Source organism: Dama dama, chromosome 5 (assembly GCF_033118175.1).
Source record: "Dama dama isolate Ldn47 chromosome 5, ASM3311817v1, whole genome shotgun sequence".
NCBI lineage: Eukaryota > Metazoa > Chordata > Mammalia > Artiodactyla > Cervidae > Dama > Dama dama.
In genome coordinates, this window is record NC_083685.1 from 19210266 (window position 1) to 19226502 (window position 16237).

At 49.2% G+C, this 16237-nt stretch overlaps 1 protein-coding gene across 1 annotated transcript; it reads right to left on the reverse strand.

The window, feature by feature from the left end:
- Positions 1 to 2130: 2130 nt before the first annotated feature.
- On the reverse strand, positions 2131 to 13607 carry MORN3 (MORN repeat containing 3). Its single transcript, XM_061141971.1, has 7 exons — positions 13400 to 13607; positions 10981 to 11154; positions 8351 to 8508; positions 6596 to 6755; positions 4021 to 4205; positions 3691 to 3774; positions 2131 to 2715 (listed from the first exon to the last, which is right to left on the reverse strand). The coding sequence occupies exons 2-6, from the start codon at positions 11123 to 11125 to the stop codon at positions 3697 to 3699; spliced, it is 726 nt and encodes a 241-aa protein (XP_060997954.1). The 5' UTR covers positions 11126 to 11154; positions 13400 to 13607; the 3' UTR covers positions 2131 to 2715; positions 3691 to 3696.
- Between the last annotated feature and the right edge of the window lie 2630 nt (positions 13608 to 16237).

Consider the following 16237-nt stretch of genomic DNA (forward strand, 5'->3'; position numbering starts at 1 on the left):
ATGACAAGAAATTGTTGTCTAAAGAGGGTAAGTATTGGGCAGGATTCAAACCTGGAAGTAAGTCTGGCTTGGAGCCTAGACACTCCCAGAAATCTTACATCAGCTGATCCTGGCATTGCTGAAGAAATTGGAAGATCCAACAGTGGCATTACTGGCCTACCTTCTTGCAGAGCCACAATGAACAGGAGCTGAGTTGCAGCTCCTTCTTCCCAGGAAATGAATTTGCCATAGCCCCCTCCACTCCCTATTGTATAACACCAGCCCAGCTTCCTATGTTACTTGTCTGGCCCAGAGGGCCTTTGAGTTAACCCTGTTCTGTCCCATAACCCTGACATAGAAAGTGGTTTTACAAAAACAAAGTGCTCTGACCGAACGAAGTGAGAGTTCATGGGGGAAAGCGTGGCCTTCCTTGGGCTTCCTAGGTGACTCAGTAGGTAAAGAATCTGCAAGAGATGCAGGAGACATGGGTTTGATCTCTGGGTCTGGGAGATCTCCTGGAGGAGGGCATGACAGCCCACTCCAGTATTCTTTCCGAGAATCCTATGGACAGAGGAGCCCGGCCAGCTACAGTCCATGGGGTCGCAAAGAGTTGGACACGACTGAAGAAACTTAGCACACATGCACATGCATGGCCTTCCTCAAGCTCTTGTCCTTCTGTAAAGACGGACATGGCCAACAGCAGCTTGGTGGGCTGAGCGGGGAAGGGAGCCCTTCTTTTTCCTATTGCAGCTTCTAGCTTCCGTCCTGTATCACATGTACCAAGACCCACCCCCTCTTCTGTCCCCAGATGGCCCTCTGACTGGGACTGAGTAGGGTGGAGCAGGTACTCCTGTGTGAAAAATCACTGGCTCCCCAGAGAAGACCTGGGCATCTTCTTCCATCCTTCTCTGAGATTCCCACCTCCCTGCTTCTGCAAAGACCTGTGGTCCAGGTAGAGTCTTTCCTGAGTGTTTGGTTTTCTTTTCTTAACTTGGCTGAACTCAGGAATCATCAGATTGGCTTGTAAAAGGAGGATTTCCAATCTATTGGAGTCTGCCCTATTGCAGATTCCAATTTAAGTTGGTCTGGGTATGTCTCTGGAATCTTTTTGCCTTGAAAATGCCAAGTTCTAACCACTGGACCTGCAGGGAATTCCCTGGAATCTCTCTGTAACTAGCACTCCAGGTACTCAAATGCAGGCAACTTGTGAGGGAAACATTGACAGTTAAAAGAACAGTCTTTAATATCAATTTGATGTTTTGAATAGATAATATGTTCATAGGTTCCAAATACAGCAGTGAAAAATTGCTATTGCTCCCCTGTTTCCAGGTTCCCAATTCTCCATAAAAATAACCACACTTGCCAGTATATTTTGATCCCATCTAGAGATTTTATACATAAACAAGAACACACCCTACTTCTTAAAAAAAAAAAGTCTATACACATTGCTACTGTTCTCCCCACTACCTGTTCTCAACTGTCTGAGCAGACAGGCCTAAGTTTAAGCACAGGCAGTTTCTAATTTGATGACTTGTGAGCCTCCCTGAACCTCAGTTTCTTCTAAAATGACATGAATAATAGCAGGACATCTCATAGGTCATTGAGGGATCACGAGAGAGCACTCATGTAAAGCTCATGTAAAGCTGTCAGCACTGGGCCTGGCAGTGAGTGGCTCTGTATCTGGTTAATGGTGTGTCCAGAGGCAACCAGGCTCAGCTTCCTGGCCTCAGAGGTACCGACTGAGAACCCTGCTGTGGATCAGGCCACCTGCTTAGGGTTCCAATGGCAGAGAGAATCTCCATAATATCAGTGAACACGTTTCTGAGCCTTTTACTATGTGGTGGGCATTTGCCGAGGGCTTTATGAACACTGATATTTCAACGTTCTTTCATGGTTTTATACCAGTGAAGTTGGGTTGGATTCTTCTGTGGAGTGTTTACATTATAACATGTTCAGCAGGTTCCCAACCTCTACCCACTGGGTACCAGTAGGACTCTTCCCTGCCAGTTGTGACAACCGAAAGTGTCTCTAGACTTGGCCAGATGTCCCCTGGGAAGGAAGGGGGGCAGAATCACCCTCAGATTAGAACCACACCTTATTCCATTCTTCCACAGTAACTCTGGGTGGTAAGTACTATTATTGTCCCAGACTAGGAGAGGAAACCTGGAGAACAGAGAGGGTGGGTGACGTCCACAAGAACACACAGCTAAGAAATCAGTGCTGGGATTCACATTCTGCAGCAGTTTGACTGCAGAACTCCTATTCCTAAACATTATGTAAGAGGTGCTCTTATCTTGCAGGAATGTTGTCCAAAATTTTGCAAAGCCTTTCCCGGATATCTGCTTACAACTCACCTCAATAACTTCATGTTATCTGTTGTTTTTATATCTGCCAGCAGATCCTCACAACACCCCATCCCCACCCCAGTGAGATCTCTGAGGTTCACATTTTACAGACAGGGCAACTGAGGTCACTTGTTTAGGTTCACAAAGCCAGTAAGTCAGAAGTTCTGTGCCCCAGCTGCACACTAGAGTCAAGCTGGGGAACTTCTGGAAGGCCCAGGCCTCATCCTAGACAGATGAGGCTCTCTGGGTGTGAAATCTGGGCATTCTTAGCTTTTACATCTCCCACGGGATTCCAAGGTTGGGAGCTCCTGTGTTAGGGTGAGAAGCCAGGTCACGTTTCAATGCCGAATCTTAATGACGAGTGGAGCCTGATGCAGGCTCTGTCTCATTTCTGGAATGAGACAGAGATCAGTTATCTCATCAGAGATCAGAGACCTGGAAGCACCACCCCACTTTGCCCCAAGGGAAATCCATGTCGCCCGTGGGGACATTTCACTTCTCCACCTGAAATCCCTCCCGAGGGACCCTGCACACACACCCCCCACCTCCACCCACTGTAGGCACCCGGCTCTTGCCACCAGGGTCCTCCTTTATTCTGGTGCACTCAGAGATGAGGTCCAAGAAAAAAGGCGGTAACAAGAGGGTCCCCAAGGCCAGCAGGGAAGAGAAGCACTGGCCTCCTTCTGGGAAGGAATGAGCCAGTGCTGGGAGGAGTAAGGTGCCTTCTGAGGGTGCCAAGGGTGTGTCCCCACTTGCTCCTCCAACGGGAGCCGCACCAGTCCGAGCAGTTGGGTGACTCCGGTTTGAATTTCTCCTGAAGTGCTGGTGATCTCTCTGCAGGGGTGAGGAGTGGTGGGAGCTGGCGTTTCAAAGATGCTGAACCAGTGCTCTCTCCTCGACCCCATTTATACCCACCAGGAGGGACTGCACGGAAAAAAGCCCCACAGGACAGATGGGCAAGTAGAGGACGGGGGCAAACATCGGTACTCAAGGGCACTCGGGTGAGCAGAGCTCCTGAGTCCAATCCCATAAGCCCACGGTGGGAGGATCTGGGCAGGACGTCTATAGGGAAAAGAGGGTGTGTGTTTGCTCATTCATTTGGCCAACCAGGCAGCATGCGGGATCTGAGCTCCCCAACCAAGGACTGAACCTGTGCCCCGTGCATTGGGAGCACAGATTCTTATTTATGCACAGAACCGCCACAGAGGTCCCAGGGAAAAGAGATTCCAAGGAGAGGAAGCAAAAACGACCAGCAGGACTTGAGGTAAAGTCCTGTGTGGCCCTGCCCCTGATCTCTCCTGGCCAGAGGAGAGCCCAGGAGCTGCCCAGACCACATCAGAGGGTGGCTGGCATGCCCGCTTCTCACCTGGCATCAATCTCCTTCTTCTTCTGTCTTCTTGAACATAGCCAAGGCTTCCTCCAACACACCGTCGGGATCTAGAATTTTGACCTGGAGGGAAGTAGCAGGGGTTGGTCTGAAGAGTGTGGAGAAGACCCAGGCTGTCAGCCTTTGGGACACTGCCTGCTTTGTGGGGGGTACTGCCAGTCTCCCTGAGGATGCCCTGACTGAAAACAAAACCTTGTCTGTTTCCTGACTGGGCTGGGCTCAGCTAGGTTGGGTGTGGCTGGCGGGGGGGCTGCTGTTTCCTGTCTGTAGGTTGGGCGTGGTCCCAGGATCCTGGGGAGAGCTGCCCACCTCAGGAATGGGGAACTGGGTGGGCTGGGGGGCCTCATCGCGGCCGAAGTCAATCATTGTGCCACACTTGGCCACGTCGTCCACCCAGAAGCCTTCAAACAGCTGACCATGGTCCAGGTGGAAGAAACGCCCTGACCCATTCTTCACACCTCTCTGCCAATTGCCTTCATAGCGGTTCCCATTCTCTGGGGGGAAAAGACAGGGGGTCATGGGTGCTGGCCCACCACATTCCCCCACCCACCGGGCTGGAGCTTCTGCCACTCCCAGGCTAGTCATCACGCCCACCAGAAAGCCATAGACCCCCGGGGTGTCAGTGGTTTCAGACCTGATTCACATATCACCTCACTTCAACTACCTACTTGAACTTAGGTAAGTGGCATCGTTTCCTGCCTGTAAAAAATACAGCTAATGATACTAACAGGCAGTGCTTTTCCAGCACTTACTCTGTGCCGGATTCCATGCTGCTTCTGACCTCACTTCTCACAAAAACAGTTCTGTGAAGGATAAAGGATTCCATTTTATACATGAAACTTGAAAAGCTCCAGAGGTTTGATTGATTTGCTCAAGGTCACAGAACTAGGAAGGGTTTCAAACCAAATCCTGTTCATCCCAGGAGCCCCTGCTCTTAACTGGGAATCAATTCCCCTTCCCATTGGATGGTGGTGATGCTGTAAAAATAAATGATAAATCTAACATGTCTCAGCTCAGACACTTATGAGCTGTGTGACCCTGAACAAGTCATGCAGCCATTTTGTCTCATTTCCTCATTTGTAAAATGAAGACCAGAGTAGCACCTCCCTCATTAAATGATTGTAAAGATTAAATGAATCTGTACACAAAAAGGGCTTAGAAAAGTACTGGATAAACTCCAGATCAGAGATTAACAAACCTTTTCTGCAAAGTGGCAGATAGGATTTTCGGCACTCCGGGTGTCTGCCACAGATGGTCACCTCTGCCATTGGACAATACATAAGTGAACGAGCACATCTGTGTGCCAACAAAACTTTATTTACAAGAACATCCAAACTATGGATTTGGCCCATAGTTTGCTGAGCTCTGCTATACACGTATGTACTGATACTGAGCGCTTACTATTTATTCTGTGTCATGCTAAGCATTTTACAAATATAAACCTCCCTTAATCTTCACAATAACTTTAGCTAAGCTTTATTTTTCCCTTACTTCACAGTTGAGAAAACCAATGTGTAGAGAGTTTAAGGAGGTTAATTGCCCAAGGGCCCACAACTAGTAAGAGCTGGTTCAGACTCTGAGCCTTAGAAAGCCTGCACTTAATACTCCTTCACTGTGTGGGCCACAGCAGGTGCTCACTAAATGCAGGCTATTAGTAGGAGGTACGCACTAAAATCAGGAATGGAAGCAGGGTGTAAGGAGGATTAAGAATGATAGAGTGGCTGCCTTGACCCTCCCCAGTTTTCAGGAGCCTAGGTTCTGGTTTGTGTCCTCACCAAGAGTATCTACTACACAGCAGGCACTGGGGGAAACAGTAGGGAACAAAACAGACACAGTCCCAGTCCTTCTGCAGGTCACAGTCTGAAGGGACAATGATGCTAAATTTATGGACTCTAGATGAGTGATAATACCATTGTGGTTATCTGGATCATTAAGCTCTTTTTTTGTATAGTTCTTCTGTGTATTTTTGCCACCTCTTCTTAATCTCTTCTGCTTCTGTTAGGTGCATACGTTTCTGTCCTTTATTGTGCCCATCTTTGCATGAAATGTTCCCTTGATATTTCTAATTTTCTTGAAGAGATCTCTAGTCTTTCCCATTCTATTGTTTTCCTCTTATTTCTTTGCACTGTTCACTTAGGAAGGCTTTCTTATCTCTCCTTGCTATTCTTTGAAACTCTGCATTCAGATGGGTATATCTTTCCTTTTCACCTTTGCCTTTCGCTTCTCTTCTTTTCTCAGCTAACTTGTAAGGCCTCATCAGACAACCATTTTGCCTTTTTGCATTTCTTTTTCTTGGGGATGGTTTTGATCACCACCTCTTGTTCAATGTTACCAACCACCGTCCAAAGTTGTTCAGGCACTCTGTCTTTCAAATCTAATTCCTTGAAACTGTTTGTCACTTTCACTGTATAATTGTAAGGGATTTGATTTAGGTCATACCTGAATGGTCTATTTGTTTTCCCTACTTTCTTCAATTTAAGTCTGAATTTTGCATTAAGGAGTTCATGATCTGAGCCACAGTCAGCTCCCCGTACAGAATTGTAGTGTGGATATAATAAGCTCAGGGCTGCCTAAGTGTGAGCTATGATTACTATGGACCAAAAGACAAAGTCTTACTTGTTTATATTTATTGCTGCTGCTGCTAAGTCACGTCAATCGTGTCCAACTCTAGGCACCCCTTTTAGATTATAAACTCCCCGAGGGCAGGGACCCGGTCTTGTCTCCTGTCACTCACCTTAACCCGCCAACCCGAGCAGGGCTATGCGGGGGCGTGGCCCGATGGGCGTGGCCAGGACCCGGCCTTGCGGGGCCGGAGGAGTGGGCCTTGAGGGGGTGGCCGAGTGGGCGTGGCCAGCAGGCCATTGGGACGGGGCTGGACACTCACTCAGGCGCAACATGCCTTCCCCTTCTGGCTTGTCGTTACGCCACTGGCCCTCGTAGATGTCTCCGTTGCTGTAGTACATGCGACCCCACCCGCTGCGCTGGTTGCCACACCAGTCACCCTCATAATACTCCTTGGGTCCGAAAAACTGGATCCCATAGCCCTGAAAGCACGAAGGAGTCCTTGTTCACGGCTCCCCACAGCACTGGGAACTCCCACCAAACTCCCTGGTACCCAAACACCTGGACTTCTTCCTTGCTTCCTCCCCAAGCCCTACATCCAAGCTGAAGGTCCTGTTTTGTAAAATCTCCCAGGCCTTCCATTTCCCGCTACCCTTGTGCTACCGCCTTCCTTCAGCCCACCATCATTTCGCCCCTTCTCACTGATCTTCCTCCTCCACTCTCCCGTTCTCTCCCTCATCCCATGCATCTGCCATATGACTGCTGGGAGGATCTTTTACATGGCCTGTCTGATCACGTTTGTTCTGTCTTCCCAACTCTGATTTGACCCTATTAAAAGTCGCAGATGCCTGTCAATGAGATCAAAGCTATGGACTTTCTCCCCAGAAAAATGAACATGAGCGCTTATCATGTGACCGCAGAGTCACCGTGGGGTCCCCACAGATCACACCTGAAGGGGCTGGCTTATGCAGCCCAAGTCTACTCCTCAAAAATTCTTAATCCCCCACATAACCTTCAAGGCCCCCTCCTACCCCTCCTCCCTCTGCCACCCCTGTGGGTAGACACACCTTGCTGTTTAATATTTCCTTCCTTTAACAACTTCTGCAGCCTTTGCTACTTCCCCTTCTCCTTTTTTACTCCCTAACACCTTGCATCTTATGTGTCACCTTCTACAGGAAGCCTGCCCTGAATTCTCAGTGAACTTCCATTGGACTTTCTATGAAAACCTCAATCCTAGCACCGTATTATACAATATAAATTATTTATTTGGGGATCTTTGTCCCCCACTGGCCCAGAAACATTTTGAGAGCAGAGATCATGAAATCCTGGGGTCTACAACTTCCAGCAGTGTGACCCCAGGTGAGGCACTTCACCTGCTGCACCTTTCTGAGCATGTTTCCTCATCAGTAAGAGGAAAATAATAATGATGATGATGACGATGTTGATGTGGAGTTCTACAATATATCATATTCCAGGGTCATAATAGCAGTTGTTCAATAGCAGTACTGTATGATATCTCTCTCCATGACCTGTGGTGAGGAGTCAGGTGTTTATGGGTTGGGGGCATGCCTCTGGCTGCCTTCTAGCCCTCAGGACCTTCTTCTCTTGGCAAAGGGTGTAGCTTCTGCTTTCTTTCTTGCTCTCATTTCCCCCCCACCCCGCCCCCCACCTCTTATCCAGTCCCAACAGAAGGGGTATTCTCAGAAAGGGATACCAGGGGAAAAGAAAGCCAGGAAATGAGGAAATGAGTTGAGGAGGTGGGGGAGGAGACTTTGCCCCTCACAGGCTGGCTGGCTTCTTGTAGCCACAGGGTTTCAGGGGCTCCTCCCTGGGCCCTCTCCTCCTGCTTCCTGTTTCTGGGTTTTGTTCTGAGAAGTCTTGATGGTTCCCCCACCCCTTCCTTCTCCCACCCACGCAGAACCCTGATCTCTTCCCCTAGATCCCCCTCCCTTTTTTCCCAGGCCTCTCTGACTGCTCCCCCTACACACACACACACACACACACACACACACACACACACACACACACGCTTCTTTCAGCCTGGCCCGCACCCCAGAGCATGATGGGAACCACTCACACATTTCTTATCGCCTTTCCACCAGCCTGAGTAGACTCTCTTGTACTTTCCGGTCTCTTGGTCAGGAAGGCTGAGGGTGCCATAGCCATCTCGCTTCCCAGACTTCCAGTCCCCCTCATAGATGGCTCCGTTCTTCTTCCAGACCTGTGTTCCTTTCCCTGGTGACACAAAGACGGGCCAACACTGCAAACATGGTCTTCATGGGGCCAGTGCGGGGAGACAGGTGCTCTGTCTGCCTGGGCCTCGGGCACCTGGACTGGACAGTTCTTAAGGACTGAGAGGGGCATCTGCCTCGTATGTAGACCACCCTCTCCCTAGCACCCAGAGAAACTCCAAGAGAGGTCTATTTCTACAGTGCTTTGCCCTGACACCAAACCCATATAGCAAACACCAAGCAGAAATTTTCCCCTTTGGTGTTTCAGCTCCATCTTTTAGTGATACTGAGTGTATACACCAGATGGTCAGGATTTCTGGAGAATGTTCTGCATATTTCTTCAGTTCTCCTGATTATACATGGAGACCCACCTCCTACTATTATACTCCAACCCCTTCTGTGTCCTCCACTCCCATTTTCCATTCTGCCCTCCAATTCCTGGTGGCCTGGTCATTCCTGGAACCCAGCAGGTATGCTTCCGCCTCAAGGCTTTTGTACCTGCTTCTCCTCTGGCCTGGAAAACTCTTCCCCAAATATATTCACTCACTCCCTACCTCCTGCAAGTCTTTACTCAAATATCATTTTCTCATTGACCATCTCACTTAAAATTATTTAATATAAGCTTCCCTGCTGGTTCAATGGCTAAGACTCTTCCCTCCCAATGCTGGGGACCCAGGTTCCATCCCTGGTCAGGGACCTAGATCCCGCATATACTATAACAATGATTGAAGATCCTGCATATTGCAACTAAGACCCAGCCCAGCCAAATGAATAAATATTGAAAAAAATTAATATAAGCTTCTTTTAACCCCTTACCCTGTTCTATTTCTTTCCACATCACTTGTTAACTCCTAACATAATAGATAATTCACTTATTTATCATATATTGTCTACTGTCTGTGACTTCCAGGAGAATGTACACTTCACAAGGGCACAGACTGGTCTGTTCTGTTCACTGCTCTATTTCCAGCACGGAAGAACAGTGCCTAGCGTGTTGGAGGTGACCAATATTTGTTAAACAAAGGGATGAATACAATATGTGTGGAGTACCTATGCGTGCCAACTTGTGTCTCAGTCCTTGGTAGCTCAGGAACAAATCCAGCATCGTCCCTGTGAGCTTTTTGATCTATTGCAAGTAACTTAACTCTCTGGGCCTCAGGTTCCTCATCTGTAAAATGGGAACAAGAAGATCTCATGGGGTTGTTCTGCTCACTAAATTCATTAATATATGTATAATACTTAGGACAATGCCTGAAAATAGAAAAGATGCTATCATTGATGTTTGCCCTTGAGGCAGGGTCCAGTCACACTGTAGGGGATGAAAAGTTGTTTATAACAGCCCACAAGGTCATATCACAGGTAGGGCAGCCAAGTTCAGACAATGGGAAATGACTTACCCAAAGTCACATAGCCTCTCAGTAATAGAGCCAGGCTCAGAACTTCAGGGTCCTGACTCTTAGACCAGGGCTCTGTCCACACCACAGGCTGCCCACAAAGACTGAAACACACAGGCAGTCATCCTTAACCACACAAAGAGCTCCAGGCAGCTGCCTAACACTTTACCTTTAAGTTAGTGCTGAGGGTGGGTGTTGTGTTATGCGCGGGGTGGGTTCAACTTTTGGGGGCTACTTGGACAAGGAAAGTCTGAATAATGTCCTGTGCCATGCTCAGCCCTCAGAGGACATTCAAGAAGTTCCCCTTCTGCACAGATCCTTGGCTACATATTTGATAGATGGTATCTCTTATCTTAACAGATAGGTATTCCCGTTTTACAGATGGGGAGACTGAGGCTCAGAGTGGTGTAGTAGATCTCTCAAGGTCACAGCTGATGGAGCTGAGATTGACCCAGGTTTATGGACTCAAGCACTTAACGCAGGAAGGCAGGAGAGAAGAGTGGCCAAGAGCTAAGAATCTGGAATTGCAAGACTAGACAGAGAAGCCATAACACCTTTTTTGAATAAAAACTTTGTTTTTCTTTCTTCAGGGCTCACTATGTTATCACAAGGAGTCCATACTCCACCCTGGGAGCCCCAGCCACTGCAGGGTGGAGATGTGGTGGGAGATGTACTACTTCACCCCCTGCTGGTTTGAAGGACTGAGCTTGAAGGCCAGAATCCCAGTTGCAAGGTGGTTTCTGGAGGCCACCTTTTCCTCCTGCTAGCCAGTTCCATGCTTAGTGCAGGTCTCAGAGGGTAGAGAATGAGCTGCTGTCCTGGGAGTCCCAGCTGAGGCTGTGGCTGGTGCCTAAAGACAGCTTCGTTTCCTGCTGGCCCCTCTGCTCACCTGAAGCCAGGGTTGAGTTGGATTTCAGAGCCCCAGCATGAGGATGCCCCGGCTGGTCCTAGTCAGCATTCACCCCTCGGCCATATATCTAATGTCCCCAGTGAGCTCTGCAAGCTGCTTCCTTGGCCCCAGTGGTCCACCATGGCCCAGACCCCATACTCACCACCTGAGCCCCCAAGGGCCCCCCACTTACCGTGTTTCATGTTGTCCTTCCACTCGCCCACGTAGTGGTCGCCATTGACAGCAAACACCTGGTGCCTCAGTCCGTTCTTCTGGGCCTTCTTGTCCCACTCCTTCCACAGGGGCTCCGACTTTTGCGGGCACTTGAAGATAGGCATGTTGGCTGCTTCTGTGGGGCCAGAGGGTGCTAGCAAAGGGTTAGAGACATCAGGGGTTCAGTTGCTCCAAGGAATGCTGGGATCTTGGGATTTCCTGGAGAGACACTTGTCTGAGGTCAGGTGGGGTGAGTCATGTGTGTTCTGAGTGCCCGGGGCAGATGAGCAGCCCTCGCGGGGGATTCTTTTGTGCTGGACTGATGCTTGGATGTCTCCTCCCTTGCCTCCCTAGGGGCCCCCTGGGGTGGGGAACCTGATGGCACAATTGCTTGGGATGGAACCCAGGGAAACCAGTAGATCAGAGGGGTTTGTGATGACATCAGGAAGAAGTTGCCCTGGGGAGAGGGTGAAAGTCACATTAATAACTGGTATGACCAATCAGGGGCTTCCCTGGTGGCTCAGATGGTAAAGAATGTGCCTGTAATGTGGGAGACCTAGGTTCCATCCCTCAGTTGGGAAGGTCCCCTGGAGAAGGGAATGGCAACACACTCCAGTGTTCTTGCCTGGTGAATTCCATGGACAGAGGAGCCTGATGAGCTACAGTCCATGGGGTTGCAACTGAACAACTAACACTCATTCACTCACTCATGACCAGTCAGAGTGGATGCTGGAGTGGTGAGCACTGGGACCCACTACGGGGGAGTTGGGACCTAGCCAGGCCACTCTTGTCTGGGCGGGCAGACAGTCCTGTGGCACAGCCCCCAGGGACATCCCATTACCACCACTGGTTCAGCATCTAGCACTTTAGGCCCCAGGTCCTGCCTCTGGTGGAAAAGCCCAGGGGCTGGCTTTGCAGGTGTTTGTGAGCTGTCAGCAGAGCCCATCAACTGAAGATACTGTCCCGGTTTCCCTGGGATTGAGAGGTTTCCTAGGACATTGAACTTTCAGAGCTAGAACTGGGACAGTCCCAGACACACCAGGATGATTGATCACCCTGCTACCTCTGCCCTCTGCCCTCTGTTTAGGTACTCTTCCTGTCTGCCTGGTTAGGTTTTTTCCATCAGACCAGGGCTCTCCTACCCTCCCTGCCCAGTGCAGAGCACTATTTAACCATCAGCAGGCAGAGTTATTGACCAATGAGTATGACCTCAAGACTGAGCAGGTTTCAGGAAATCATGGTGTTCCAGGCATCCACCCATTCAGGGTCAGCATCACAGATGTCCAACCTGACAGGGCCTGGTCCTTAGACAGGTATGTGCTTGGTCTTGGCTCTGCTGTCACTTTTTAAAAATTCCTAATACTTCCTGATCCAGGGCCTCATTTTCATTCTGCACTGGGCCCTGTCCATCAGGGAATTCCCTTTAGGGACACAGCAGGGACCTCCAGGAGTCTGACTAGGCTGGCCAACTGCACTGGCTAGTATGTATTTTGACAATCATTCCCAGGAATTGGGAAAGGCACTCAAAGCAAGGAAGACAGCCAGGGCATGAACTGGGCAGAGGTAAACAGTCTCAGGTCCTAAATTTAATGTTTTTCTTTTTTTCCCTCCCATTTGCGTGTACCATAAGTACTGTGATTAATCTTTTTTTTTTTTTAAAATATATATTTGGCCATGCTGTGCAGCCTGTGGGATCTTAATTCCCTGACCAGGGATGGAACCCACGCTCTTTGCACTAGAAGCTTGGAGTCTTAACCACTGGACTGTCAGGGTGGTCCATGATTAGTCTTTATATTGAAATTAATTCACTTTAAAATTCAATACAGTTATCCAGGAAAGATTTTGCGATCATTTCTTAAGCCTTAGCTAGATACTGGGGCTTACAGTTGAGACTGGCAAATGTTAAGAAAGATATTAATGCCACATTAGCCTCAAGCTGACACTTTCTCCTTGACTTACTCAGAATTTTAAGAGAATCCAAAATCTAATAACTTTCTTACAACATCATTGGGTGATTACTCTTCATCAGTGTAACACATCCTCTGTCCTAACTTTCAAGAACTTAAATTCTACCCTAGAGGAGGACGTGGTCTTAATACAGAGCTTCTGATAGGAAAAGAAAGCTTTGGGGAATTCCCTGCTGGTCCAATGGTTAGGACTAGGCGCTTTCACTGCGGGGGCACAAGTGGGCTCCCTGGTCAGATTCCGCAAGCCGTGCAGCGTGGCCAGGAAAAAAAGGAAAAAAGGAAACAAGTTTTACAGCGCGGTATGCGGACTCTGCTCGGGTTGTTTTGATACTGAATAACAATAATTACCACCAGGGAAGGTGGAACGAGAGGGGCTCAGACGGCTGAAGGTTACGTGCTCGCCCCCTCCCCGTCACACCTGCGACCGCTCACCTGCGCTCTCCTGAGGGGCGGAGTCTGGATCTGGAGTCCCAGGCAAACAGCGATGGGGTCGCCGCCCTCAGCCTCCAGCTTCTATCGCTGCCTGAGGCTAGTGCTCTGGCGTCCAGAGCCCGGCCAGGGTCGCTATGGCAACGCGGGGCCTCTGCAAAGCCAGCCGGCAGGGCCCGCCCCTTCCTGCGGAGACTGTGAACTCGCGGGGCCGCGGATGGGGAAGGCTGCAGATCCTCCCGCGAAGAGGCAGAACGTCTTTGGGCCAGTGGAGGTCGAGGGCAGGCTCGTGCACCAGCCTGGTGCCAAAGGCAGGTGGGCGAGCCCGGGAGACCCCGTATGCCGGGGCCTGGGCACGGTGTGCCCGGGAGGTTCGCCTTTCCTCCTGCCCCGGGTTCCCCATGGCAAATACCACGCCCGAACCTGGCAGAAAAGGATCACAAGCTTTTTTGCCTAATTGAAAAAACAAAGGGACAGATTTGAAGGACAGATCAACATTACACCTGCTCTTTGTTTTATGGTGGTCTACAGACTCCTCTGAGAAGCTGAAGGGAGCTATAAATAGCCCCTTCACCCTGCAAGATGCATCCGGTTTAGGTATACACAAGTCGGCCCAAGTTATTCCTTGCTCACTTCCTTGTGGTGGCTCCCCTGGTCACTCAGCGTAAAAACCATAATGACTATAGTGGCTTCAACGCCCGGTGTCACCTGCCTGCCTCCCTCCCTCCTCTCTGAACTTGTCCCCTCCTCTGTGTGCCCAAGCCCACTCCGATCTAACCTCACACTTTCTTACTGTTCCTGGAAAATGCTAGGCATGTTCTTGCCTCAGGGCCTTTGCCTCTTCTGCCTCCTCTGCCAGGCAGGCCATATCTTCTTCCTTCAGAAAGCAGTCTGGCTCACTCCCTGCCCTCCAGGGTTTGATTCAAACATCATCTCAGTGTGGAGCTTCTGGATCATCCTGTATTTATCTACCTATATATAATTGTTGTTGTTCAGTCGCCAAGTCGTGTCTGACTCTTACGTTTTCGCTGTGCTGGGTCTTCGTTGTGGCTCTCGAACTTAGCTGCCCTAAGGACAAGTGGGATCTTAGTTCCTCCAGGAGCCGAACCTGAGTCCCCTTCACTGGAAAGTGGATTCTTTTTTTTTTTTTTGGAAGGTGAATTCTTAACAACTGGTCCATCAAGGAAGTCCCTGGACCACCCTATTTAAAACTGGAATCTCCATATATGCTTTCTGACTTGTTTTCCTCTTTCCCACTCTCATCCTGTTTCATGTTTTCGTTAGCCACACACATGAACACACACACACGCAAACACACTTTATTTATTATCTGTCTCTTTGAAGGCAAATTTTTTTCTTTCAATTTTTAAAAAATATATATATATTTATTTATTGCTTTTCCTGGCTCTTTATTGCTGCACAGGCTTTTCTCTAGTTGCAGCGATCATGGATTACTCTCTAGATGTGGCACTCAGGCGTCTTGTGGTGACTTCTCTTGTTGCGGAGCAGGGGCTCCAGGGCGTGTAGACTTCAGTAGCTGTAGCACATGGCTCAGTAGTTGCAGTTCCTGGGCTCTAGAGCACAGGCTCAATAGTTGTGGCACACAGGCTCAGCTGCTGTGTATCATGTGGGATCTTCCAGCACCAGGCATTGAACCCATGTCTCCTGCATTGGCAGGTGGATTCTTTACCACTAAGTCACCAGAGAAGCTCTCTTTCAACTTTTAACACAGATAACTTTCAACAGTAATAGTACAATGAATACCTGTTATAACCTCTGCCTGTACTGGACAGTTATTGTCATGTTGCCATGTTGAAACTGAGTTCCCCTGATAACCCAGTTTCCCAAGTTTGTGATTAATCTTTCTATCGCAAACTTTATTCCTTTTCCTATCCTGGCCCTGTGCCCCTCAGGATTGGGGATCATCAAGAAAAGGGGGAATTGAAACCAAGCAGGCACTTGTGAGGGCTTCCCAGTACAAAAGCCCCTCCGTGCCCCCCTTTTCTCATTTGTAGGAAAAAGGCTGTAGTCTCCTGGGCCTTCCCCAGGGAGAACAGGCTTAAGCAGTTAATGATGAGAACAAAAGAGACACTGGACTCCTAGTTCCTTCTGAAGGGATATAGATAACATCTGACACATATCTTTGAGTTGTTCAGCAGAAAGTAAGACCTCCCACCCTCCTCCAGGTGAAGGCTGGCGATGACATGCTGTCCTCTGGCATGTAGAGCCAGACTTCTTGGAACCACCAGAAGGTTGATGATTGACATTCCTGAAACATCACCCTGTTAACTCCACACTTGAGTACTCATCTTAGGACCCCTTTCCCTAAAAACCTTCCCCTGAAAACCATCAGAGAGTTTGAGTCTTTCGAACATGAGCTGCCCGTTCTTGCCTGTGTGCATGTGTGCTTAGTCGCTCAGTCGTGTCTGACTCTTTGCTGCCCCCACGGACTGTAGCCCACCAGGCTCCTCTTTGAAGCAAAGTAAGTGTTTGAGGAGCCTGGTGGGCTACAGTATGGAGTGAGTTGTGGTCCTCTTCTCCAGGGGATCTTCCTGACCCAGGGATTGAACCTGGGTCTCCTGCACTGGCAGGCAGATTCTTTACCATTGAGTTCCCTGATAGCTCAGTTGGTAAAGAATCCACCTGCAATGCAGGAGACCTCGCTTTGATTCCTGGGTTGGGAAGATCCGCTGGAGAAGGGATAGGCTACCCACTCCAGTATTCTGGTCTGGAGAATTCCATGGACTGTATAGTCCATGCGGTCTCAAAGTGTCGAACACGACTGAGCAACTTTCACTTTCACCCCTGCAAATAAACACTTACTTTGCTTCAAATTCCCAC